The following is a 26,706-nucleotide window of genomic DNA, read 5'->3' on the forward strand; positions in this document are numbered from 1 at the left end:
CCCAGTGGCCCCCACTATCCCACAGGCTATTTCTGGCCTGGGGGGGAACGGGAGGGGTGACCCCCTCCACGGTGTGCATGGTCACCCAGGGGCCATTTCATTTGCTTTTGGTGCTTCAGTTTGGCCAAGAAAAATCCCAGGCAAAACCAAAGCTCTCACGAGGGCTTTGGAGTCTAAAATACCTCCCTAAACCAAATTAGCAGCAAGTAAATTCAAAGCATATGTTGGGAAAAAAAAAGGTGTTAGCAAAGTAGCAAACCACTGTTTGAGGGAGGAAAAGGTTGGCTCAGGGAGTAAAGAGCTGCCTCGTTCAATATGGAAAGATTACTGAGCTGTGTGATAAAGATCTGAGCTGAAATCAATTAACCGGTTTCCATGATCATGAAAAAAAATTCAGAAAAAAAAGAATCTGGTTTATGACAGAATAATTTTTTTAAATTTCAAAAATAATTTCATCAGTTTGCTTAGGTCCAGAGCTGCAAAAAGCCATTAAGCCTATTAAAAATTGATAAATCCATAGTTAGAGCCACCCCACGTGAATGTACACCACCAAAAAGCGGAGGCAGAGCCCGGGGGGGGGCCGCAGCCGCGCTCCTCCTCACCACGGCTGCTCTGATTAAAATCAAAACTGCGGAGTCGAAAAATCTGTCTCCTCCGGCCCCACTCCCAGATTCCTCGTCCCTCTGCACCCGCGGTTCAGTTGCTTCCTCTGCGGCAGCTGGAATATTGGAGCAGCTTTACCACGAGCCCGACCGCGTCCCTCTGTCCCCCGTCCCCACGTCTGTGCCCCCTGCAGACACTCAGACCCCCTGGGAGCTCAGCCGGCGGCCGCGAGCAGGGGGCTGGGATTTCTGCCTTCTCGGAGATTTCCCCAGGAGCGCTTCTTTAGAAGTATCTCTCCTCTGAATTTCAGATATCCGCTTGCTTTCCTTTGCCCTCGGTTTTATTTTCAACCCAGCGTCCAGAGCCGGCATTTGCACGACCCCATCCCACGCCGCACGCACATTGGCATACAACCATCGAATCCCAGCTTGGAAGGGACCTCTAGGATCATCTGGTCCAACCTCTCTTGGCAGGACGAGGTGGCCCAGCACCCTGTCCTGTTGATTCCTAAAAATATCCAATGTTGGGGAAACATTTTCTGTGTCAGAACTATTCTTCATTTGCTCGCCGCGTCACATGGGTGCCACGAGCACATGAATAAGCTCCGTAAACCTTGTCACCTCGCTGCAAAGCCTAGACTAGCTCCTTAAACTCCCGTAAGAGTTTGGGGGGACTGGGGGTCCTCTCTCTCCCCTCCCCAGCCCCGCTGCTCTCTCTCAGAGACCACGCTGCCGCTGCCGGCAGGATTTACACCCCTCGATGAGTGGGTTCAGGTTTGGGCCCCTCACTCCAAAAAGGCCATTGAATGACTCGAGCGTGTCCAGAGAAGGGCAACGGAGCTGGTGCAGGGTCTGGAGCACAGGTGTGATGGGGAGCGGCTGAGGGAACTGGGGGGGTTTAGTCTGGAGAAGAGGAGGCTGAGGGGAGACCTCATGGCCCTCTGCAACTGCCTGAAAGGAGGGTGCAGAGAGGGGGGCCGAGTCTCTTGAGCCAAGGAACCAGCGGCAGGCCAAGAGGGAATGGCCTCAAGCTGCGCCAGGGCAGGGTCAGACTGGCTCTTAGGAAGGATTTCTTTGCAGAAGGGGTTGTTGGGCGTTGGAATGGGCTGCCCAGGGCAGGGGGGGAGTCCCCATCCCTGGAGGGGTTGAAGAGTCGGGTTGAGCCAGCGCTGAGGGATCTGGTGGAGTTGGGAACGGTCAGGGTGAGGTTAGTGGTTGGGCTGGAGGAGCTTTGAGGGCTTTTCCAACCTCCATGATTCTGGGATTCTGTGGATTGAGAACGTGTTGACAGGCGACATGTTTCAAGGCCTTTGGCCACCTCTTCTTGTTGTCAGGGTCCCCTCTGCCGAACGCTGACCACGAAGACCGGCCACCTCCCCACCTTGCGGCGTGAGCCAGGGACCCCCAGCCGTGCCCAGGGTGCTGCCATGTCCCTACCACAGTGGCTCATCCTCCTCACCAGCCTCATCCCCCCAGGTATGGTGGCACCGAGGGACCCGCTTCCTCCCGTCCCACTTGGGTTCCCCCCAGTATGGGTGGGAGGGCTCCGCTTCTGCCTGGAGCAATTTTCCCCTTTTTACTAGTTTTTTAGGCCTTTGCTTTTTAAATCCAGCTGTTGCCATGTGCTGTCTGAAAGTACCACCCACAGATCCAGCTTTTCCCCATCATCTCCTCCTTCTCCACCTTGAAATTTTCTCCCTGGGGGGTTTTATCTCCCACCCCCATTGTCACCTCCCTGCCTGTTCAGGCAGCTCAGGAGATGGGACGTGGCCCCAGTGGGTCCCAGGAGGGAAGCGGGGGGGTTGCAGACCACTCATAGCAGCCTGACCCACCTTTTCCCTTCATCTCCCCCCTGACACAGCCCTTGGCTCATGGGGGGTCGCGTACCCCAAGTCCCTGCGGGGTGTCAGGGGCTCCTGCGTGATGATTCCCTGCACCCTGAGCTACCCTGATGATGTAGAGGCCAGCGACGGCGTCGTGGCCATCTGGTACAAGGACTACCAGGAGCAGAAGTTGCTGGTGTATCACTCGGAAGCCCAGGAGGTGGATGCTCACTTCAGGGACCGGGCCCAGCTTTTGGGGGACCCTGCCGCTGGTAACTGCACCCTCCTGCTGCGGGGGGTGACGCCGGAGGACAGCGGGCCTTACAGGTTCCGCTTCGAGATTGTCAATGGGGACCGGTGGTCGGCGACAGAGGACGTGGTGCTGAGCGTTTCGGGTGGGTACAGCGGTGAATCCCCCCCCAACCCCTCTCCGACTCCCTCCCTGCCCCACGTAGACATCCCACCCTCTGCTCTCCATCCCCAGATGACCTTGAGCACCCGAGCACTGCTGCCAGCGAGGAGCAAACCGAGGGGCAAATGGCCACTTTGGAGTGTTCCACCCCCTACGTCTGCCCACCGGGCGACGTCGCCCTGCGCTGGGAGGGCTACGACCCCCAGGTCTCGATGGTGGCTGGCCGGGTCCAGCTGGACACGAGTGAGGTCAGCCACCACCTGACCCTCACCACCTCCTTCTCCTGGAAGGACCACTCCAAAAAGCTGCTCTGCGAAGTCTCGTACGGCTCCAGGAAGGCGACCGGGGAGGTCGTCCTGCGGGTGAGACGTACGTGGGGCGGCTCTGCATGGCGGCTGGCTGAGCGCAGCAGGGGGGGACGGGGGCACCTCTGCCATAGCCACACCATCCGTGTCCCCCTCCTGCCACCCACTGCACCTCCTCCCAAAAAGCCAGAGCAGAGTTTCCTCCTGCTTCTCCCTCCCTCTCCTGTTGCTCTCCATGGCCAGAGCCAACATTGGTCCCATAAATGAGCTCCAGGGCGCATTCTGGCATGCCCTGCCATTCCCACCCCTCTTTGCTGCCAGTGTGGCAGCTTTCCTCTCTTTTTCCAACCCCCCTTTTCCCCTCACCAAACCCTCAGGCTATGGCAGCATCCTGCGGGTCCTGCCCAGCCTCACCACTGCCCGCCATGTCTGTCTGTCCTCCCCACAGATGCCCCGAAGGACACCCAGGTGTCGGTCAACCCGTCGGCGCAGAACATCCGCGTGGGTGACACGGTGTCCTTCACCTGTGAGGTGAGCAGCAGCTACCCCCCCATCTCGGCGTACCACTGGTACAAGGACGGGGTGGCCATGGGCACCGAGCAGATCCTGACCCTCCGGGACGTTCGCCGTGAGGACTACGGGCAGTACCACTGTGAAGTCAAGAACGCCGTTGGGGCCGGCGTGGCACCCCCTGTGACGCTCTACATCTTCTGTGAGTGCCAGGGGAGCTTGGCCAGGGGCTGGGGCATCACTGGAGGCAGAGCGGGGCTGTGGGAATGGGAAAGAGTAAACCCAGTGGGTCTGGGCCAGGGGCTGGCAACGAGGTGGCCAGTACCAGCTGGTAGAAGCTGCTATAAATGCAGCAATTTCTGCTCCAGGAGCTGGCGGCTCCATTTTGGAGGACTGTGGTGCCTCCATCGTGTCACTCATCCTTCATCCTTCACGGCGAGGCCCAGAGGACAGGGCAGGGAGGGATTTCCAGCCAAGCCCGGGGAGAAGGGCTGGCTGCAAGGCTTCGGTCGTGAGAGCTCGGGGGGATTCGGAGCTGGGGGGGGTCTGGGGAGCCAGGACCCTCCAGCAGAACAAGCCCCAGGCTGCCACATCACCTCACCCAGGGGCCTGCCAGTGTTGGAGCCCCGCGGGGAGCATCCCCCACCCCAGCCTGGTGCAGGTGGGGCCAGTCTGCTCCCCCCAGACCCCCCTGAGCAGCCCGTGAGAGGTGAAGGATGCTGCCGCACCCACCTGGGGCTTTGCATGAGAACCAGAACTTGAACCCCAACTGGCAAAGCGTCGGTGGCAGAGAACAAACCCAAAAGCCTCCCGCCTCCATTGTCACCCCTGGGGGGGCAGAGGGGCTCCCGCCTGCCCCCATGCTCTGTCCCGTGCTGCGGGGGGGCTGCTCTGCTGCCTCCGAGCCCGTCCTGACCACGGTGCCGTCTTCGTCAGCTGCGGAGATCTCGGTGAGCCCTGCGGCCGAGGTGCGGGAGGGGACGGCCGCCACCTTGTCCTGTGACATCCCTGGCAGGGAGGGCCAAGACCTCAACTACACCTGGTACAAGAACGGTGCCTGGCTCAAGGAGGGCACAGCGCACACCCTGGTCTTCCACCACGTGGCCGCCAGCGATGCCGGCTACTACTCCTGCAAGGTGACAAACGACCGGGGCAGCGACACGTCCCAGGCCATCACCCTGAGCGTGACATGTGAGTGTGTCCCTGCCAGACCAGGGTCCCTTCGTGCCCGGGGCTATGTAAACCCCCCCTGTTTTAGACTGGCTCTTAGGAAGTATTTCTTTGCAGAAGGGGTTGTTGGGCGTTGGAATGGGCTGCCCAGGGCAGGGGGGGAGTCCCCATCCCTGGAGGGGTTGAAGAGTCGGGTTGAGCCAGCGCTGAGGGATCTGGTGGAGTTGGGAACGGTCAGGGTGAGGTTCATGGTTGGGCTGGAGGAGCTTCAAGGGCTTTTCCAACCTCGATGGTTCTGTGATTCTGTGAGTCAAAACCAAATCTCTGCCCCAAACGCCTGGGGTCCAGTTGAAAGGGAGGTTTCAGCCCTCCTGGGTAGAAGTTGCTATAAATGCAGCAATTTCTGGTCACAAGCCACATTTGAAGGGACCGTTAAGCGGTTCTTGCTGCAGCAGCCCATTCACTGCAGCGTCTCCCACTCCTCCCCTAATCGGTTACGCTCCATAAACTGCTGGGAGGTTCCCGACCGAGGAGCCAGAGATGATAATAACAGCTCAGGAGCTTTTGCAAGTCAAGGGAAAAATAAAATCGCCCTGGGTTTGGCTCTGACCTTTCTGCGAGTAAATATAACCCACTTACGCAAGGGGGAAAGCAGCTCGGTGGAGTGGCTGTGAGGCTTGGTGGCCCATGTGCAGGTAGCGGCCACAGCGCTGGGACCCCCCTGAGCTGCAGCACCCTCTCCCCTCCCACAGACCCCCCCCGGCCCCCCACCATCACCCTCTTCCAGGAGACGCAGGGCGGCGGGCTGGCCATCGTCCGCTGTGCCGTGGATAGCCACCCCCCGGCCACCGTGGCCATTTACCGTGACGGCACCTTGCTGGCAGCCAGCGGGTCGCAAGCGGCCCCGCGCCAGCGCTTCGGCGTCACCGTCACCCGCAATGCCCTGCGGCTGGAGATCCGCGGCGTGGGGCCGGGGGACAGCGGGGAGTACCGCTGCATGGCCGGCAATGCCTACGGCAACGCCAGCGCCGCCAAGCTCTTCGTTGCCCGCGGTGAGTCCCGTTGAACCCCCCCGGGGGTGTGGGGGCTGTTTCTGCAGGGCTGGTATAAGGCGGGGGACACATGCAGCTCTGAGAGCTGGAGGGACCTGCGTGGCATTGGGGGACATCAGTGTCGTGGGGGTTATGGAGTGGCTGTGCCCTCCCTGCAGCCTTCCCCACCTTGGGGGTCAAAGCTGCTGGTGGAGTTGGAGGTGCTCCTGAATTTTGTTTTTTCAAAATGATGCAAAATCCGTAGTTTGTCCAAAGTGTTTTCTCCCTGTCCCCACAAGCCCCCGGCGGTGCGTGGCACCTGGGCATGCCGTGGCGACCGGCTCCTGCCCCAACCCCTGAGCTGCCCCCCCCAACCCTGTGGCTCCCCAGCCACAGAGATTTGGGGTGACAGGGGCAGTGGCCGTGGAAAAAGAGGAGAGGAAACCCCCCAAAACCTCATCCAAGAGGAACCTTCCTTAGAATGCCCAAAGAAACCAAAATGGCCCTGAGGGCCCAATTCCAGAGAAAATAAACCCAAGTTTGGGTGCCACAACAGTTAGTTGGGGTCTGTTTCAAGTTGCCCGAGATGCCTCCAAGATGCCGGGAGCGCTCGGACGGGGCGTGGGGAGGCTCAGGAAAGGCCCCGTTTGTCTCTTCTTGTGGGGCTGGGGAGTGTCCCCAGGGAATGTCACCCACCAGAGGTGCAGCCACGGACTCCACGGGCCCCTGCGAGGGAGGGGGGTGCCCAGATCCTGCCTTAGAGGGAAGCTTTGGGCAGATGGAGCCAGGGGAAGGGCGAAGGTTTGCGGCGGAGGTTTCACCTCCCTCCCTGTCATCATCCCTCTCCCATCCCTCCCCCAGCTGTGGAGCTCCTCATTCAGCCCTCGGCAGAGGTGTGGGAAGGGGCAGCCGTCACCCTGACCTGCTTGGGGGCTTGGCGGGGGGCGGAGGAGACCTTCTACACCTGGTATAGGAACGGCAAGCGACTGCGGGAGAGCTCAGCCCCGACGCTGATCTTCTCCTCCATCCGCGACGAGGACGCGGGCGCTTTCCAGTGTGAGATCCGGAGCAGCAACGGCAGCGACATGTCGGCGGCCACCGCGCTCCGTGTGCTCTGTAAGTGCTGCCGGGGGGTCTCCCCCCGCTAACAGCTGGGACAGAGAGGGGGGGTCCTGGGTCCGGGCTGTGGGAAGCCCCTCTGCTGCTCCCACCTCAAGGTTTCCCCCGTCAGCGCTGAGCACGGTCAAGCGCTGAGTGGAAGTGTGGAAAAGGCAGAAAATTCCCTTTTATATGTAAATCTGTGAATCTGGGGGAGGAGAAATTAGCAGAATCCTCAAATTCCCAAGAACCAAAGAGTTTTCAAATGTCCCGTGAAATTAAATTTGAATTCTCAGGGATAAATGATCCCTGTGAAAAATATATTCTGGTTGGATTTTGTCTTCCAGATATTTTCTGTGCTATAAAATAAAAATCTTCCCTGATACCAAACGAGGAAAAACACCATTAGGAAGTTTCAGTCCTGACCAAATGGCATTTTTCTGTAGTGGTGGTAGGAAAAACATGCCCAAACCACCGGGGTCTCTGCGGATCTGCCCCAGGATTTGGGGTAGGGCTGGACACCTGCACTCGCCCCCTGAGCTCAAGACGGGTGACAACAGAGGTGCCACCAGAGGTGCCTGGGGGTGCAGGTCCCTCGCAGAGACCCTGCAGATGTAGGACCCCAGGGTTTGGCAGCTGGGGGTGTGTGGGATGCCAGGGAGCTGCTCTGGTGGCACTGGAAAGCAGGAATCCCTCCAGTTCATGGGGTTCTCCCAACCTTGGGAATCCATCCTGGTCTCACCAGAGGTTTGTATCAGCACTAGCGTGGCCAGCAGGGACAGGGAAGGGATCTTACCCCTGTGCTCGGCACTGGTGAGGCCGCCCCTCGATCCCTGGGTTCAGTTTAGGGCCCCTCACTCCAAAAAGGCCATTGAATGACTCGAGCGTGTCCAGAGAAGGGCAACGGAGCTGGTGCAGGGTCTGGAGCACAGGTGTGATGGGGAGCGGCTGAGGGAACTGGGGGGGTTTAGTGTGGAGGAGGCTGAGGGGAGACCTCATGGCCCTCTGCAACTGCCTGAAAGGAGGGTGCAGAGAGGGGGGATGAGTCTCTTGAGCCAAGGAACCAGCGGCAGGCCAAGAGGGAATGGCCTCAAGCTGCGCCAGGGCAGGGTCAGACTGGCTCTTAGGAAGGATTTCTTTGCAGAAGGGGTTGTTGGGCGTTGGAATGGGCTGCCCAGGGCAGGGGGGGAGTCCCCATCCCTGGAGGGGTTGAAGAGTCGGGTTGACCCAGCGCTGAGGGATCTGGTGGAGTTGGGAACGGTCAGGGTGAGGTTCATGGTTGGGCTGGAGGAGCTTCAAGGGCTTTTCCAACCTCCATGATTCTGGGATTCTGTTTGAACCCTGCAGTCCCACCCAGGCAGCCGGTGCTGAGCTCCTTCCTGCAGAGCCAGGGCGGGCGCCTGGGCGTCATCCAGTGCACTGTCGAGAGTGACCCAGAGGCCAACCTGACCCTATGGAGGGGACCAGAAGTGATCGCCTGCACGTGGGGCTGCCCCCCACCCTCCATCCCCCGGCTTCGCGCCACCTCATCCTACAACAGCTTGAAAGTGGAGATCCAGGACGTGGTGCTGGAGGATGAAGGGACCTACCGGTGCCAGGCTGGGAATGCGCAAGGCAACGCCAGCGCGGCCGTGGATTTCAGGGCTGAGAGTAAGCACGGGGTGGGGAGGTGGGGGGGCAGGATGGAGCCCCACAGCATCTGAGAAAACCCTGGGAGAGGGGAGGGAACGCCAGGGAAGGAGATGAGCTCAGCAGAGCAAGGGTGATGGCGGCAGAGGGATGGAATGAGCAGAAACGGGCCATGTGCCCGTGAAATCTCAAAAGAGCTGCCGTGCCCAAGTCGCCTGGTGCTAGGGTGGAGCGTGAGTGGGATTAAACTGGGGGCTGCTACAGGAGGGGGCTGTGCCAGCCCCTCCAACCTTTCTGTGTGGGTTTGGAGGGCTCCTCATGGCCGTTCCAGCTCCTGGGGGGGAGTTCCCTGCTGACCCTGGTCTCTGCGTGACCGCGGATGCTGAGCAAAACGCTGCTGAGGGAGTTCCCATGGGCCCCATCCTGTCGGTACATCATCCCTGGGCTAGGGAGGCCCTGGGGGGCTGGTAGCCCACCACCACCAGAGCTGGAGCTCAGAGCTGTCCCCATCACGGCATTGCAGGACCAGTTGGCATCTGCCTTCTGGAATGGCCGCAAAGTCACTTGCTACCTGGCTGGTCTGGGGAGGGGTTTTGCTGAGGCGGTGCTGGCCCTGGGCTCATGCCGGAGCCCATTTGCGTCCTGCCTCTCCCTGTAGCCGCCAGTATCACCGTGGCTCCGTCCTCCCACGTGCTGGAAGGCCACCCTGCCAACCTGACCTGTCAGCTGAACAGCGACTCCCCGGCTCTGCCCAACTTCACCTGGTACCGAAACGGGCAGCAGCTCACCCAGGGCTCAGCCGCCTCTTTGGTCTTCAGGCAAGTGGCCAGCACGGATGCGGGTCTCTACCGCTGCAGAGCCAGCACCGACAGCAGCAGCCGGAGCTCCCCCGACGTCCTTCTGGACGTGCTGTGTACGTAGGGGCTGCGGGGGGCTGCGGGGTTTGTTATTATATTGGATTTGTAGCTTATGTCCATGGCAGGGTGCCCCCCTCCGCTCACACGCATGGCGCTGGGCAGGGCGGACGTGGGTGCACGTGTGGGGCTTCGAGCACGTGTGTATGTCCTGGGGCTTCCTCCTGTGGGCAGCCGTGCCGCTGTCTGTGGCATCTTTGCTTTCCTACCAAGTAAACACGCGCTTAATGTGTGCACGGGCATGTGAGCCTGCAGCTGCAAAGCTTCTAGAGGTTTGAGGGACACCCTGTGGTATAGCACACCCTGAAAAGCCATGAGGGTGGTGCTGTGGGTGGGGACAATGTGGCCCCCCTGGGGATGGTGTGGTCCCCCTGGGTGTGGCAGGGCCCTGGCCAGCAGAGATGAGACCATGAGACTTGACTTCCCTTCCCTTCCCTTCCCTTCCCTTCCCTTCCCTTCCCTTCCCTTCCCTTCCCTTCCCTTCCCTTCCCTTCCCTTCCCTTCCCTTCCCTTCCCTTCCCTTCCCTTCCCTTCCCTTCCCTTCCCTTCCCTTCCCTTCCCTTCCCTTCCCTTCCCTTCCCTTCCCTTCCCTTCCCTTCCCTTCCCTTCCCTTCCCTTCCCTTCCCTTCCCTTCCCTTCCCTTCTTCGTTTCCTTTTTTCCTTTTCTGTTTCCTTTTTTCCTTTTCCCTTCCCTTCCCCTTCCCCTTCCCCTTCCCCTTCCCCCCATGTTGGGGTCCAAGAGCTACAGGACCCCCCTTCTCTCCCCTGCCCAGACCCCCCGCGGGACCCCCACTTGACAGCCTTCCTGGAGACAGAGAGAGGCCGCCTGGCCATCTTCCAGTGCTCGGTGGCCAGCAACCCTCCCGCCCAGCTAGCCCTGCACCGGGGCGAGGAGCTGGTGGCCACCGACGAGGTGGGGAGCAGCCCACGGGTCAGCGTCTTGGCCACCCCCAACGCCCTCAGGGTGGAGATCCGGGAGGTGACACCGGCCGACGACGGCAGCTACCGCTGCACGGCCACCAACGCGCACGGCACCGCGGCCCGACGGCTGGACTTCCGCGTGCAGGGTGGGGACCGTGTGCTGGACCCGTGCTTACACCCATGCTGGGGGGAGTGTTTCTGGCTGCGGGTGGGCACCGGTGCCTAACCAGCACCCCTACCCTCTCACCTCTGCACCCAGAGCCTGGGGTGAGGCAGCACCCCAGTTACTGGGCTGGGGGGTAACAGAAATCCCCGACTGAATTAATTTTTTGGGTGGGGATGTGGCCCTGATTGATCTGAATGTGTCTCCGTCGGGGTGTCCACATGGGAGCTGGGGTCTGTGCACCCACCCAGCGCCATTGGATCCCACCCAAGCTCCGGGTGCTGCTCCGGGGGTGCCAGCTCAGTCTCCCCCTCACCCCACCAGGCACCTGATTCCAAACCCCTCTTGGGCACTGCAAGGGATGGAGTTTGGGGGTCGGGGAAGCTCACGGGGACAGTGAGCGACACGTTTTCTTAAAAATAAATTCTAGTGCCAGCCCCGGGGTTGTGGGGGTCAGAACAAGAGCCCCAAGACGTGCGCCATGGGAGGGCTGGGGGGCTGGTTTCTGTCCTCGGTGGTGCCACGGTGCCCTCTGAGCTGGCAGCGTCCCCTCCCCATCCTCCAGCCGCCCGCGTCCTTGTCTCGCCCTCTGCCGAGGCGCGGGAAGGAGACGACGTCTCGCTGACGTGCCAAGTGGCGGGAGAGCGGCCGGACGACACCGTCTACACCTGGTACAAGGACAGCGAACGGCTCCAGGAGAGCCCCGACAACATCCTCCAGCTCCCCCGCGTCACCAGCGCGGCCACCGGCTCCTACCACTGCCGAGCCCGCGGCCCCGCGGCGACCAGCGTCTCCCCGGCCGTCGCCCTGCGCGTCTCCTGTGAGTGGGAATTTGCTGAGGGACCCTCCTGGGAGTCGAGGCCGGGGTGGGGGGGGGAGCGGGGTGCTGGGGGTGGGATGGTGCTGTGTCCTGCGCACAGGAGGACCCTGGGTTTGATGGAGAGCGCTGGAGGGTTTGTAACCGTGATCTTCAGGGTCTTTTCCAACCTGAATGGTGATCCTGTGATTCTGTAACGAGACATCTTCTGCCTTTAGAAAAGTGTTAAAAGTGGGAAATTTCTGGGGGTGTATCCTTGATAACTCCCTGCTCTGAATAAGCCCCACCCTGGTTGGTCACGGTCCCCCTCAAGCAGAATTTCCTGAGGAGAAGCGGTGGGGCCGCCCCACAGCTCTCCTGCCCGCCGTGTGGCAAAAAAAAGGGGAAAAAATGCTATAACAAGTGTTTCGGTTCTATTCAAACAACAGGTTTCAGCTGAGCTGAAATCACCCACGTTTCGAGTCTTCAGTTTAGGAGAAACGTCTTTTTGGGACAGAGGGAAAATCAGGGGGAGGCTTTGCTGCCGCCCTGGTGCTCACCCCAATGCCAGGAGCCACCACAAACCCCTTGGGGTGCCCGAGGAGCTGGGGAGGGTGATACAACCCTGGGGCGAGGGGCTGGGAGCTGGGGCCAGGCTCTGGGTGCAGCCTCGGGGGTTTCTGGGGGTCCCTGTAACATCTTGTCTGGGCAGACCCTCCCCGGGTGCCGGTGCTGACGTCCTTCCTGGAGACCCCCGAGGGGCAGCGGGGCGTCCTGCGGTGCACGGTGGACAGCAGCCCGCCGGCAGAGCTGGCTCTCTTCAAGGACCGGGTGCTGGTGGCTTCGACAGCGGCGTCGCCCCGTGTCACCACCCCGCCACGGGTCACCGTCACCTCGGCCTTCAATGCGCTGCGGGTCAGCATCGGCCCCGTGCTGCTGGAGGACGAAGGGGAGTACGTGTGCTCCGCCAGCAACACCCTCGGCAACGCCAGCGCGGCGGCCAACTTCACAGCAGGCGGTGAGTGACGGGGCTCGGCGCTGCCACCGGGGACGGGCGGGGGTGACGGGTGGGATGGAGCCGTAGAAGAGGAGGCTGAGGGGAGACCTCATGGCCCTCTGCAACTGCCTGAAAGGAGGGTGCAGAGAGGGGGGATGAGTCTCCTGACCCAAGGAACCAGCGGCAGGCCAAGAGGGAATGGCCTCAAGCTGCGCCAGGGCAGGGTCAGACTGGCTCTTAGGAAGGATTTCTTTGCAGAAGGGGTTGTTGGGCGTTGGAATGGGCTGCCCAGGGCAGGGGGGGAGTCCCCATCCCTGGAGGGGTTGAAGAGTCGGGTTGAGCCAGCGCTGAGGGATCTGGTGGAGTTGGGAACGGTCAGGGTGAGGTTCATGGTTGGGCTGGAGGAGCTTCAAGGGCTTTTCCAACCTCCATGATTCTGGGATTCTGGGATTCTTTGAGCCACTGGGACTGAGGAGGAGCAGAACTGGGGAGCGCTGGAGGTAGGGGTACGGTGAAGGGGTGAAGGTGAGCAAGGATGGAGGGTGCTTGTGGGGAAGGGAGGGCAGGGGGAAGCTGGAGTAGGGTGGGCAGCACAGAGACAGGGAGGAAAGGGAGGAAGATGAGGGTTTATGAGGGTTGTGCCACAGGAGACCCGCGTGTATCCCCCCCGCACCCAGAATCACAGAATCACCCGTGGGGGAACTGCAGCTTTTCTTGGAGGACTGACTTTGCTGTGTCCATCCGTGACCACGGGTGTCACCCCCGGCCACCACGGGGATGGGGAGGGCTGGCAGGGAGGGAGGGGGCTGCAGCATCTCCACAGAATGAGCCCCAAACTACATCCTGGATGGGACCAGCTCGTCCCACCGCCCCTCCATTGCCTCCAACTCACCCTGAGCATCACCCTGCAGCTGCCAGGCTCTGGATCTCCCCCTCCCCAGACGTGAAGGAGGGTGATGCCATCAACCTGACGTGCGCGGTGCGGAGCAGCGGCGGGGAAGCGCTGAGCTACGCCTGGTACAAGAACGGGCTCTGGGTTGGCGGTGGCCCCACGCCGGCCCTCACCATCCCCCGCGTTGCTGCTGCCGACGCTGCTTCCTACCACTGCGCCGTGCGGACCCCGACGCGCACCCGCAGCTCTGTCCCCACCACCCTCAACGTCCTCTGTGAGTCCCTACGGGGGGGGGAGGGGCTTCACGCCACAGCGGGGGGGTCCCCGGAACCCACCTGGGGCAGGGAGGATCCTCAGGGTCTCACTTGTCCCTTGGGCCCCTCGGCTGGGGGAACCCTCCTGGGGGTATAGTCTGGGGGGGGTGGGAGGTAGCAAGGCCTGACTTAGATTGGGGGGGGGGGGGGGGGGGCGCTGAATAAATTTAGTCTGTGTCCCAGGGGTAACTAAGCCTGGCTTTATACCCCAGCCAGCAGCCCCATGTCGCCTGCAGAAGGTTCCAGCGAAGCTTCTCCAAGCGCCCCAAGTTTATCCTGACGCTTTGTACCAAACTGAAACAGAAAAATCTTTGGCTTTCAGGAAACATTGCAGGGTTTTTTTTAAATTTTTTTTTTTTTTTCCTGATTTGGAAAATGAAAACCAGACTTTGTTTAAAAAAAGACGTGCAAAAAGCCATGTAGTTGCAAGGCAGAATGCAAGATTTTTTTCTTCCCTTTTTATTAGAAAAAGACGGCTCTAACTTATAAATCTGCTGCGAGGAGTGAGGGCGGAGGAGCACTCCTGGAAACGTCTTCCAGAGAGCCCGAGATGCCGGCAACAAAGCCGTTGCTTCTTTCCCTCCTTCTGATTTTGGATGGGGAATGTTGGGTGGATGCTGCTAAAATTTCTTGGCGTTATGGACCAAGAGTTGCGCTGCCTTTGCACGAGCCTCGCTGCTGGGGTTTGCCTCAGTTTGACAGGCAAAGGGTGTTTTTTATCAAGGCCAGAGCACCCAGCTGGGCCGGCAGGTTAGAACCGAGCTTAGAAATGACCCCACAGACTGGTTTTTGGTGGTGGTTTAACTGGAGGCGACGGCAGATGCCGGGGGGGGGAAGCGACGCTGCTGCTCCTGCGCTGCCGGCAGCAGAGCCTGGCAGCAGAGCATCACCCCCCAGCCCCCAGCCCATCCTGGGGATGCTGCGACTCGCTGAGACGCTGCTTATCCAACCCCCCCCCCCGCCCCTTTTCCTCCCCACAGACCCCCCCCGGAACCTGGAGATGAAGGCTTTCCTGGAGAGCGGCGAGGGGTCCGCAGTCATCCTCCTCTGCGCTGTGGAGAGCAACCCCCCGTCCGAGCTCACCCTGCTCAAGGGGGGGCAACTGGTGGCCTCCAGCCCCCCCGCGGGGAATGAGCACCCCGGGCAGAGCAACCTCATCTCCCCCCCTCCCAATGTGCTGAGGCTGGAGCTCCGTGAGGCCTCCGAGAATGACGAGGGCGAGTACGAGTGCCGGGCTCGTAGCCCCCTGGGCAGCGCCCGCGCCTCCCTGCCCCTCCGTGTGCGGGGTGAGTCCAGCTTCGGCGTGGGTTAGGGGGGGACACGGGGCTGGGGGCATCGAGGGGTGTCAGGATGGGACCCACCCCACGCACCCACCCCACTGAAGGGGGAAGGGGGCTTCGGAGCTGGGAAAAGGCTTTTCCGGGGGGACATGGTGGTGAGGCCCAGCATCGCCCCGCTGTCCCCAGCTGTCACCGTGGTGGTGCGACCCTCAGCCGAGGTGCCCGAGGGGACCAAGGTGACGTTGAGCTGCCGGGATGTGGGTGCCCCCCTGGGCACCGTCTATAGCTGGTACAAGAACGGGCGGTGGCTGACAGAGGGGCTCGACGCCTTCCTCATCCTCCCTGCTGCTCGGCGCACGGATGCGGGTGCCTACGCCTGCCAGGCGGGGAGGGGGCTGCGGGGCCGCCGGGCCCCCCCCGCCGCCCTCAGGGTGCTCTGTGAGTGAGGGGCGGCTGCGTTTTGGGAGGGGGGGGGGGGGGGGACGGGATCACCCACCCCCCCCCACCACACCCCAGATTCTTGCTGACAAAGAGGGGCCCAAGGGCAGCCCGGGAGGGATGTCACTGTCACAGAGCTGCGGTCTATGTCGCCACCTGGTGACATCCCGTGACAGGCAGCACAGCCCCTGGCCTGGGGGGGTGGGGGGAGTGTCCCAAGCTCTCCCAGGCGTCGCATCGCGCCCCTTCTCCCCCTAATTCATCAGCAGCCAACGTGTCACCCCCCAAACCCCACGGGAGGGGTGGTCCCTTGCCCCCAGAGCTGTTTGGGGGAACAGGGGTGGGGTGGGGGTGTGTGTGTGGGGAAATGCCATCCCTGTCCTTGCAGATGCACCCCAGGAGCCGTCCTTCATCTCCTTGGTGGAGCCCCGGGGGGGGCAGCAGGCCGTCCTGCTCTGCACCGTCGACAGCTTCCCACCCTCCGACATCGCCCTGCGCCGGGGGCCCGGCCACGCGCCCTTGGCCTCCACGCGGGGCCCAGGGGATCCCCGCTTCACCGTCCAGGCGGCCCCCAACTCCCTGCGGGTGGGAATGGGGGCGCTGGAGCCGCGGGACACGGGGCTCTACGTCTGCTCGGCCAACAACAGCTTCGGCACCGCGTCCTCGTCCCTGCGCCTGGACGCGGGAGGTGAGGGTGGCCCCGAGCCGCGGCGAGCCCCGTGTCGGGGTCCGGGTGGGCCCTTCCCGCGTGGCTTTTGGGGGTCTTTTGGGGGGCGTTGGGGATGGTGTTTTCCCACGGGCACTCCCTGACTTCCCGGCCTCCCTCCTCCTCCTCAGGGGTCACAGTCACGGTTGAGCCCTCGGCAGATGTCCCCGAAGGTGCCACAGCCACCGTGACCTGCTCGGCCGTCCCGTGGGTGGGCGAAGAGGCCAATTACACCTGGTACAAGAACAGCCGGTGGCTACAGGAGGGACCGGCCCATTCCCTCGTCCTCCCCAGCGTCTCCAGCGCCGACACCGGCTCCTACCGCTGCCGGGCGAGTGGGACACGGGGCAGTGCCACCTCGGCCCCGCTCAGCCTCCACGTGCTCTGTGAGTGTCCCCCGGCCCCGTGGGGACAGGCCCCCACCATGCAGCCAGTCCACACAGCCTTCCTCCTCTTCTTCCTCCTCCTCTCCCTGCCCTGCTCCTCTCCGGGGAAGAGGACGCCGGGGTTTTGTCGAGCAGCGGCTGCGGAAACCCCTCAAAATTGAGATTTAGAGCCAACATGCTCAGGGCTGGGGGGGGACTCTCCAGCTGGGAGGGGGGAAAGCGAAGGGGTAGAGGGGATGTGAATCGCCCAACAGATCCCACCTGGGGGGATAGATGCATTAAGCAGCCCTTGGCAAGCATCTGGGCCAGCGTTTGAGGGGGTCCCACGCCACAGCGAATCGCCAGCCCCCGTCTCCCCCACTCAGACCCCCCCCGGGACGTCTCCATCAGCACCTTCCTGGAGAACCGCAGCGGGCGGGTGGGCATCGTGCTCTGCACGGCCGATAGCCATCCGGCTTCCACCATCGCCCTGTACCGCCGCGGCCAGCTCCTGGCCTCCAGCCTGGCCCCGGCCACTGCGCCAGGGGTCCGCGCCTCCCCCTCCCACAACACCCTCCGGCTGGAGCTCGGCGCCGTGGGGCCGGAGGACGCGGGGGAATACGTCTGCGTGGCCGGCAACCCCCTGGGCAACGCCACAGCCGGTGCCTACTTTGATGTGCACAGTAAGTGGGGTGTCCCCCTCCCACACCCCAGAACCCTGGGGTGCTCTGCCAGGGACAGTGGGGCTCGGCAGGGAAACAAAATTGTGCCAGAAAGATGATTTTAGAGCAGTGGGGGTGACCGGCAGGAGTGGGTTGAATCAGCCACGAGTCTTTGGGGGGGGTGGGAAAAGAGAATTTTATGGTGAGAATTGGGTATTTCCTCTCAAGGAGCTTTTCTCCCAAAGAATCCCAGGTTGGTTTTTATGAAAGGGCTAAAAAAAGCCCCCAGAAGTAGAAAATTAAGTTGTGCTGCCAGAATGGTCAAAAAAGCAAAGAGGACCTGGCTCGGGTTCGGCAAACGGCAGCGGTTGTCACTGTGCCGGGTAGCTCCCAGGTGCTGGCAGGGGACAGGACACTGTCCAGCCTGGGGTGGCACCCAGAAACATGGGCAGGGGCAGCGAGTGTCCCTGCCTGGTCCCCGTGACCCCCCCCTTGCTGTGTCCTCGAGCCACCGACTGGCTGCCCCCAGCCCCAGGGACCTGGCAGTGGTACCCAGGGGTGTCCCCAACCTGCAGCCACCCCCCCAGTGTCCCCTTCACCCATCCCAGCGCACCCTTGGGAGGGGGGGTCCCACATACAGTGACACCACGCTGCAGCCAGGTGGGGTGTCCCCCCCTGCCACCGCAGGGCTCCCCAAAACCTCCTCCAGTTGCTCCGAGCCGGCAGCCCTGGCAGGGATCTGCCCCGGCTCCCCTCTGCCCGCAGCTCTCACCCACCTCCTGGCCTTCACCGTCCTGGCCGGGCTGCTCCTAGCTGTGATTTGCGTGGCCACGCTGACTCTCCTGGCTCTGAAGATGTGGACCAGGTAACGTCCCCGGCTGGGATGGGGATAGGGCGGGGGGACACGGACCCACGGTGGGGACTGGGGGTGGCATCTCCCTCTCCTCCTGTCCAGGATAAGGAAGTTTGGGGGCTGGTCTGTTGCCGAGGACACCTTCGAGCTGAGGAACAAACAGGAGCAAGTGCAGGTGGGGACCTTGGTGGGGCCAGATTTGAGCCACCCCCCCACCCTGAGCTCCTGGGGGATCCCCACGGGGGCACTGGGGGACGTGGGTCTGGGCTCACACACCTGCCGGGGTCTGGCCCAGCGGGGAAAGGGCCGGAATCACCCCTCGTGGGGTCACCCCAGGGGGGCTTCCCAGCACACAGGGGTGCTCACCCCTCCAGGCGATGCTCTGGGGGCACCCCAGGCCCCCCACCAACCCCAACTTTTTCCAGGTGGATGGATCTTCCTAAACTGGTGGTTTTTTTGGCCCCGGAGCAACTGTAGCAGCTGGTGCTGGAAGCCCTGACCTGGCCAGATCCAGGCAGCCACCGCACTGGGGATAACCCAGCCTCATCTCCGGCCCCTCCCGGCCCCCTCTGCCCCTCTCCTGTCCCGCTGTGTCCCCTCGTCCCTCCCCGCCGTGGTTGTTGTTCTCATGCCGGGCACCGTTTGCGCTCGCCGCCGCGTGTGCCAGGCACCGGCAAGCCGTGACGGCTCGGCGCTGCTCTCCAGCAGCAAAACCCCAGGAAAAAAAAAAATAAATAAAAAAAAATTAAAAAATCTCCTAGTGGTGGCTGCAAGCCTGGGGACCGTCCTCCTGTCCCCTCACAAAATCACCACCGCCGCGTGCCGGGGCCTCGCTTGGTGCTATTTTTCCCTCTGGAAATAAAACCCGGGGCAACGTGTGGCTGGTGTCCCTCGGGATGAGCTGGGAAGGGTTTGTCACCCCGCGCTGGGAAGGGTGACGAGCCGGAGGGACGGGCAGGGCTGGTTCGCCCGGGGACTCTCTGGGGTTGGCGTGTGATTTTTTCCCCACGTTATCCCCCCAAAGCCGCTCCACGGCCACTGCGGAGCGACAGCCAGCGGGACGTGATGCTCGGAGATAGCCCACGGTCCCAGCACCCCATTTCCCTGTCAAAGTGTCTTGTCAACCCCTTGCACAGGAGGACAAAGGTGTCCCCAGGCCAGACGTGTCCCCTCGGTGCCCGGGAAGAGGCGGGGGACAAAGACCCCCGTTCTGTCAGCTCCATGCAGGGGCTGGGGGCTGCGGGAGGGTTTCGCTGGCAGAAGTTGCAGCCCCCGGTGTATCCCCTCCTGGCCCACTGCCATCAGATGTCACCCTGCGGCCACCTCGCTGGCTCAGTGCTTCAGGGGATGGAGCTGGAGCCTCCCGTGCAGGGCGCGGGGGCTCGGGGACGATGCTCCGCTCCGGTGGGAGCTTAATCCCCGCGTTTATCCGCCTTTTCGTGCACCCCAGCAGCGTTCTGCCATTCCGGGAGAGGCAGCCACCCCCCCACTAGCCAGCCACCCCCCCCACTAGCCAGCCAGCCCCCACACTGGCCAGTCACCTCGCCGTGCTCAAATTTACTAACCCACCAGCCCTATTTCCAGCTCTGCTGCGGCTCCCGGTGTCACCGACAGGAGGGGGGGCCCGTGGGGCAGGAGGGTCCTGGAGGGGTGGGGTGGGGGGACAGCAGCGCTCCGGGGCAGTGTCCCCCCGTGTCCGTGCCCAGAGGGAGAGCAGGGCCCTGCTCAGCTGGCGGGAGGGCTGTGCGGGGGGAGGCTGTCCCTGGCCCCAGCCCTGCTCCCATCCCCATCCCTGTCCCCATCCTTGTCCCTGTCCCTGTTCCCATCTCCATCCCCGTCCCCATCCCTGTCCCTGTTCCTGTCCCTGTCCCCATCCCCATCCCTGTCCATGGCCCACGACCCCCCAGTCAGCACCAGTCCCTCCACCCCCCGTCCCAGTGCTGTGAGTGAGGGCAGCTCCGCCGGGGTCACTCCTGCCCGCTGCTGGGTCCAGGCCCCCCAGTCCCGCTCCCCCCTCCCAGGCCACACTCTGGGGGGGGGGGTTTGGCTGCCCAGTGGGGCTCTGGGCACCCCCCAGTGCAGGAGCTCTGCAGCATCACCCCCCAAGTCATAACGTGGGTTGGGGACCCTCATGGCTGCCCCCCCCACCCCCCCCTCCCTAACCCACCTTTCCCCAGGGAGGTCCCCAATTGTCCCCATCGCTGTTCAGCCCCCCTCTCCCAGCCCCTCACCCCTCTCCGTGGGCATTTCTGTGGGGCTGGGGGCCCCCGGCGGGATGGGGGGTGGGATGGGGGATGGGATGGGATATTATGGGATGTCATGGAATGGGATGGGATGGGATGGGATGGAATCGGATGGGATATTATGGGATGGGATGGGATGGGATGGGATGGGATGGGATGGGATGGGATGGGATGGGATGGGATGGGACAGGAGCAGTGCTGAGCCCATGGGTGGCGGGCAGTGTCACAGGCAGCGTTGCAGGCAGGGTGTTGGGCAGGCAGCCCCCTCCCCAGCCCACTGCAGCAGCCACTGCCTCCTCACCCAGATCGCTCCCAGCATCTGGCGGCAGCGAGGTCAAACCTCCGCCGGCTGCTGAAGCGCCAGCGCAGACAGGCGAGGCCAAATGGAGCTGGGTGACCCGGGCAGGTCCCTCCCTCCGGCTGGAAATCACCTTTTCAAGGTACCTCCATGGCAGAGCCCTCCAAACCCCCCCCGCCAAACCCTCCTCCTCCTCCTCCACCACCTGCGCCCACGCCGCTCCCCCCCGAGCCCCCCCCGGGCTGCGCAAAGGCTCCCCTTGTGCATCTCTTCCCTCCCTCCCGCATCCCCATCCTGAAGTGAATTAATTCTTGCCCAAACCCCCCCTCGGGTGGCCAGGCTGCTCCAGCTGGCCCTTCCTGCCCATCGTGGCCAGCCGTTTGCCGGGGGGGGGCCAGGGCAGATGTTGCCAGCTGCCGCGCACACGTCGGACCCCGTGAGCTGCCAGATGCCGGCGCAACCTGGACCTGGGGGGACACAGGGTGAGGGTGCGGGGAAGGTCCCACCAGTTCTAGGAGCTCCATCCCACCCGGAGATGGGCTGCGGGAGCACCAAGGGGTGGCGCGGGCAACGCTAAACCTCTGCCTTGACCCCCGCGAAGGGGCTGGGGATGTGGGGAGCAGCAAGAGGCTGGTTTGGGAGAGACGGGGGGTGCGTGGCCACCTTCACCCAGCCCCTCGGCTGCAGGAATGGCCCGGCGCGGCGGGCAGGGAGCCAGCGATTACCTCCGGGCCCTCTGAGCTCCTTCTCCTCCTTCCCTTCTGGAGCGACACCCACGTTAAGCCAAATCCCCCCGTCACATGGTTGAAAGGGGGATAAGGGCAGGTCAGAAGGTGAACTGGAGGCCAGGGATTTGCCAGTGGGCAGAGGACTTTGCAGCAACGTTTCTGCCGGGCGTTTCTCCTTGGAGAAGTTAAGCGCGCGCTTTTCTTCGCTCTTCACCATAATCCCGGGGCCGGGCTGCGATGAGGGGCTGGCGTGGCATGCACAGGGCTGGGCCCCCCCTCGGCACATAACCACGTGGGGGTGGGAAAATGAGCCCCCCAATTCCGTGCGAGCAGCAGCGGCGTGTCCCTGTGCGGCTGCGGCCCTCACCGTGGCCTCGGACCCCCCAGCTCCCGGCCGCGCTGGCTCTGGGGGGGCTCTGAGCAATGACAGCCCGGTGTGTGGGGGCCGGTGACATGGGACAGGGGGGTCCTGCTGAGGTGAGAGACGTGGGGCAACACCCCACTGCCAGAATTTACCCCAAAGGCCAAACCCTTGGCAGCCAAACCCCCCCAAATCCGCATGGGCACCACCCCCCCAGCCTGCCCCGGAGGTGTCCCCAGATGGGGCCACCTCTCCTCCGGACCCACCTGGGTGGTCCTTATGTCCCCCCCCACCCCGAGGTTTAGTGCTCTCTGCTAAATCCATCCCTCTTCTTCCTCACCATCATCATTCAGTCTGCAGCAAGGCTGTCCGGCAGCGGGGGGACACACACAATGTGGGGGTGTCCCCCCCCACGCCTGATGCTCCCGTTTGGGCCCAAGTCAGCAGTAATGGACGTGGCCAGACCCCCTCTCCCTGTCCCCATGTCACAAGTGGGTTCCTGCATGTGGCTGCAGGCATGGGGGCAGGTGGGGGGGCTGGGACCCGTGGGGTGGGGGGGACACCCCCAACCTGGATGAGCCCCACAGACCCCCTGCAGCCCCCATGTGCTGTAGAAAATGGGGGGAAAAGGGCTGGTTTCTGCCCGCCCGTGGCTGTGAGGGTCGGTGGGACCTGCGCAGCCCCCCCCGGACACCCCCCTGCCTTGTTCTGGGGTCTCATCACCCCAAAAACCCCATGGGCGTCTGGGCGTGTCGGAGCCTCCCCAGCCCCACCGCTCCTCCCGAAGTTTATGGGGGTCGCTTGGGGACCCCCCTTTGGCTGATTGTCACTGTGGGGACCCACACCCCCAGGAGCACCCTGGGGCTCCACAGACGAGGCCCCACTAGCCCCCAGCTGTGTTAATTGGATGCTCATTAACGGGAATTAACGCTCAGTGGGTGCCTGGGGAGGGGGGAAACGTGGGTTGGAGCTGGTGTCCCCGTCCTGCTGGGACACGGTGGCTGCAGGGTCCCGGAGGAGTGTCCTGGGGGACCCCCAGTGGGTGTCCTGGGGGACCCTGGGGGGAGGGAGGTTTCCAGCCTAGCGGGAACTGGGGAAACTGGAAAGGTCAAGGTTATCAAACCAGGGTGGCAGGTCCCCGGGCCTGTGGTCACATCCCCCTCCGCAACCCTGGGGGCATGTGTCACCCCACTCCTGTTCCCCACGTGTCCCGGTAACCCTGCTCGTGTCACCCGTGTGTTCCCACAGCCCCTCTCATGTCACCGGCGTGTCCCTGCAGCCCTGCTCATGTCACCCACGTGTCCCTGTGACCCCACTTGTGCCACTGGCATGTCCCCGCTGTCCCACTCATGTCACTGGCGTGTCCCTACAACCCTGCTTGTGTCACCTGTGTCCCCACAGCCCTTCTCATGTCACTGGTGTGTCCCCACAGCCCCGTTAGTGTCACTCATGTGCCGTGCAGCCCCGCTCATGTCACTGGCATGTCGCCACAGCTCTGCTCATGTCACTGCTGTGTCCCCACAGCCCCACTTGTGTCACTCACGTGTCCCCTGCTGGGGACGTTTCCAGTGAGGACACTGGTGTGGGGACACCCAGGTGCCTCCAGCCTTCGCATGGGGACGGCACTGGCAGGGTTGGGGTCGCCAGAAGTGGGATGGAGCTGGGGGGGGGGTGTCCCCACCTTCCCCCCGGGTCCTGTGCGCACCTGGAGAGGATGGACCAAGGCCCCGATAACGCAGCCTCTGCATGGCGGGGGCTGGGGGACACCACACATTGCACCCCCCTCCCCCAAGCCATGGTCTGGGGGTTCACCCTGCCCCGTGGGGGGGCCTGGGAGGGGCTGGGGGGGTCTGGAGGGGTGCGGGGGGGTGCTAGCACTATTTCTTTCAGCTCCCCACTCTGCCCCGTCTCCCTCTGAGCTCTTCACTTTCCCCCCCCGCACCCCTAATTATTTTTTTTTTTAATTATCCAGAGCAGGAGGTGGCAGGATGATGGGGGCGGGGGGAATCTCAGGGCCAGGCCTCTGCCCGGGGCGGGGGGGGGAGCGGGGGTGCCAGGAGCGGGGATCCCTGAGTGGGCACCCCAGGAGCCGAGAGATGAGGTGGGAGGGGGAAACCTAGAAATCCGGGTGCTGGGGGGGAGGGAAAAGGTGCCAGGAACAGGGTCCCAGGGGCGGGGGTGCTCAAGGAGGACGCCCCAGGAGCGAGGAAGGATCTGGGAGTCCCCGGCCCCCCCCGCTCCCCGTCTCGAGGTGGCCCCGCCGCTGCGGACTCGTTCGGGGTGGGGAGCCCCGGGGGAGGAGGGGCCGCTCGTCGGGCCCGGGGGGGCTGGACGGGGCCCCCCCGATCCTGGGGGGCTCGATCACTGGTGGAGTGTCAGAACAACCGTGCCGGGGGGGGCTGCGGTACCGACCCCCCCAGATTTCGTTTGATTTCGTTTTATCCGAGCGGGCGCGGCGGGGCCGGGCGGGCCGGGCCCGGGCGGTGGCGGGGTGAGCGGGGAGGGGCGGGGGGGGGAGGGCACCCACCCGCGGGGGACCCCGTCGAAGGGTGGGGGCGGCACGCGGAGGGGTGTCCCCCACCCGGGGAGGGGTGTCCTCCACCCAAGGAAGGGTGTGTGTCCCCCCACCCGCTCCCGGGGCCACCCTGGGCTCCCCGCGACAACGGGCTCCGCTAACGAAATCAGCGCTGCGGGGGGGGCGGGGGGGCCACGTCGGGGCTGGGCACCCCCGGGAGGGTCCCGAGACGAGGGGGAGCCCCCGGGATCCCCTCCCAGCCCTCCCCCCCCGCCCCCGTTGAGGTCACCCCGAGCAGCCACCGGAGCCCGGGGCGGGCGAAGCCGTCGAGGCCACCCGGTCCCCGCTTGTGGCGTCGAGCAGCCCCGTGTGGGCACCCCCGGGGGGGGGAGGGGTGTCCACGGGGGTGTCCACGGGGCAGGGACCCACGTCCGACCGTGACAAGACGCAGCTCAGCGCTGCAGGGGGGTGCACCCTGCCCCCGCAGCACCCCGGCAGGGCACCCTGGACAGCGTGTCCGCGCACCCCCCCCTCCGTGTCCGCGCACCGTCGCGGTGCCCCCGCGTCTGTGCCCCGTGTCTGGGTGTCCACGCACAGTCCCGCGTGGCTGGACGGGTCGGGTGCGGCCGCCCCGATCGCTTTAAAACTAATTAATAAACAAAAACTGACCAACCCCCCCCAAATCAGCCCCGTAGCGCCGTGCCCACGCGCGGCTGCCCCGTGTCCGTGCACACCGACGCTGAACCCACGCGCGTTTCTCCCGTGTCCGTGCGCGGTTACTCGTGTCCCTGCACCTTCCCCCCGTGTTTTTTTCCCCCGACGGACGTTTCGCCACCCGTAGTCCGGGCCCAGGGGCCCGCAGGCCGCCGGCGTGGGCCGTGGGTCCGGGGAAACGCGGCCGCACCGAGCCGAGACAAGCCGAGCCGAGCTCAGCCCAGCCCAGCTGAGCCGGGCCGAGCCAAGCCGAGCCGAGAGCAATCCAGCCCAGCCCAGCCCAGCCCATATCAGACGAGTCGAGCCCAGCCGAGCCCAGTCCAGCCCAGCACTGATCAGACGAGCCGAGCCCAGCCGAGCCGAGCCCAGCCAAGCCCAGCCCAACCCAGCCGAGTCCAACGGAGCCGAGCCCAGTTCAGCCGAGCCCAGCCCAGCGAAGCCGAACTCAGTCCAGCCCAGCCCAACGGATCCGAGCCCAGCTCAGACGAGCCGAGCCGAGTCGAGCCCAGCCCAGCCCAGCCCAGCCCAACCCAGCCGAGCCCAGCGGAGCCAAGCCCGGCTCACACGAGCCGAGCCGAGCCGAGCCCGGCCCAGCCTAGCCCAGTCCAGCCCAGCGGAGCCGAGCCCGGTCCAGCCAAGCCCGGAGCCGAGCCCAGCTCACACGAGCCGAGGCGAGGCGAGTTCAGTCCAGCCCAGCCGAGCTGGGCCTTACCTTCACTCCAGCGAGCTCGGGCAGCTCTGGGCGGCAGGTCGGGCCCCTTCGCCGGGGCATAATACGGGAAAATGAAGCAATATTGGGGTTTTGGGGGCCGTTCCCCGGCCCCGGAGCGGGGGGGGGCGGGCGGCTCGGGAGGGCCCCGGGGCTCGGCGAGGGCGGCAGCGGGCGAGGGGCCGCCGCAAACGGGGCTGCTGCGGGCGAGCGCGGCTCCCCCGGGCCGGGCTTCTCTGGGCCGGGCTTCCCTGGGCTGGGCTCTGCTCCGCACGGTCCACGCCAGAGCGGAAAAATAGCGGTAGGAATAATAATAATAATAATAATAATAATAATAATAATAATAATAATAATAATAATAATAATAATGAGAAGAATGAGAAGAAGAAGATAAAAATTTTAAAAAACCCCAAACAACGGTAATAACAACGCCAAACCAAAATCAACAATAATAACGATACAATGATAATAAGCAGCATAATTTTTAAAAATTGTGATTATTACTACTATTATTTATTAGGGTAAGGTCGGTCAGGCAGCGGCCGCCGTGGCTCCGCTCCGCAGCCCGCGGAGGAGCGCGGATCTGGGCTGTTGCCCTCCCGCCGGCTCAGTCCCCCCCGCAGCAAAATCTCTCCTCACTGTTATTAACGATAATCATAGCGATAACGCGAAAAACGGCAGGACCCGGGGAGCGCGGGGAGGGGGCGCGGCGGGGTCTGGGGTCTCCCGGCCTTCACCGGGAGCGGGCAACCGGTTGCCGCCGCCAGCTCCTACCTCGAACCGGCGGCTCCGGCCCCGCAGAGCCGAGGGTGCGGAGGGGGGGACCGGCCCTCTGCGTCCCGGCTCCCCGCTCTCTCCCGGCTCTGCCTTTTTCGTTTGCTTTTTCCTTTTTTAATCCTTTCCTTTCCCTTTATTTTTTCCTTTTATTTTCTTTTATTTTTTCCTTTTCTTTCTCCTTTGCATTTCCTTTTTCCTTTTACTTTATTTTTCCCCTTCATTTTATTTTTCCCCTTCATTTTATTTTTCCCCTTCATTTTATTTTTCCCCTTCATTTTATTTTTCCCCTTCATTTTACTTTTCCTCTTCATTTTATTTTTCCCTTTCATTTTATTTCTCCCTTTCTTTTTTTTCCTTTCATTTCCTCCCTTTCATTTTATTTCCTCCCTTTCATCTTATTTTCTCCCTTTCATTTTATTTTTCCTTTTATTTTACTTTCTCATTTTATTTTATTTTTTCCCTTAATCCATTTTTATTTGC

The 26,706-nt window shown here is 63.0% G+C and overlaps 1 protein-coding gene across 1 annotated transcript; it reads left to right on the forward strand.

The window, feature by feature from the left end:
• Nucleotides 1–1,974: 1,974 nt before the first annotated feature.
• Nucleotides 1,975–18,634, forward strand: SIGLEC1 (sialic acid binding Ig like lectin 1). Its single transcript, XM_074868206.1, has 22 exons — nt 1,975–2,078; nt 2,464–2,820; nt 2,910–3,206; nt 3,591–3,854; nt 4,589–4,843; nt 5,249–5,419; nt 5,575–5,874; nt 6,715–6,969; nt 8,299–8,601; nt 9,239–9,493; nt 10,268–10,561; nt 11,144–11,398; nt 12,087–12,392; nt 13,283–13,537; nt 14,558–14,863; nt 15,044–15,295; nt 15,684–15,983; nt 16,133–16,387; nt 16,753–17,049; nt 17,794–17,893; nt 17,984–18,056; nt 18,307–18,634. The coding sequence occupies exons 1-22, from the start codon at nt 2,030–2,032 to the stop codon at nt 18,322–18,324; spliced, it is 5,217 nt and encodes a 1,738-aa protein (XP_074724307.1). The 5' UTR covers nt 1,975–2,029; the 3' UTR covers nt 18,325–18,634.
• Nucleotides 18,635–26,706: the final 8,072 nt, after the last annotated feature.

Source organism: Strix uralensis, chromosome 4, assembly GCF_047716275.1.
Source record: "Strix uralensis isolate ZFMK-TIS-50842 chromosome 4, bStrUra1, whole genome shotgun sequence".
Taxonomy (NCBI): domain Eukaryota; kingdom Metazoa; phylum Chordata; class Aves; order Strigiformes; family Strigidae; genus Strix; species Strix uralensis.

Coding starts and splice junctions, on each gene's coding strand:
- SIGLEC1 (XM_074868206.1), top strand. CDS start 2,030: ATGTCCCTACCACAGTGGCTCATCCTCCTCACCAGCCTCATCCCCCCA. Junction 2,079..2,463: donor CACCAGCCTCATCCCCCCAG/GTATGGTGGCAC, acceptor CCCCTGACACAG/CCCTTGGCTCATGGGGGGTC. Junction 2,821..2,909: donor CGTGGTGCTGAGCGTTTCGG/GTGGGTACAGCG, acceptor CTCCATCCCCAG/ATGACCTTGAGCACCCGAGC.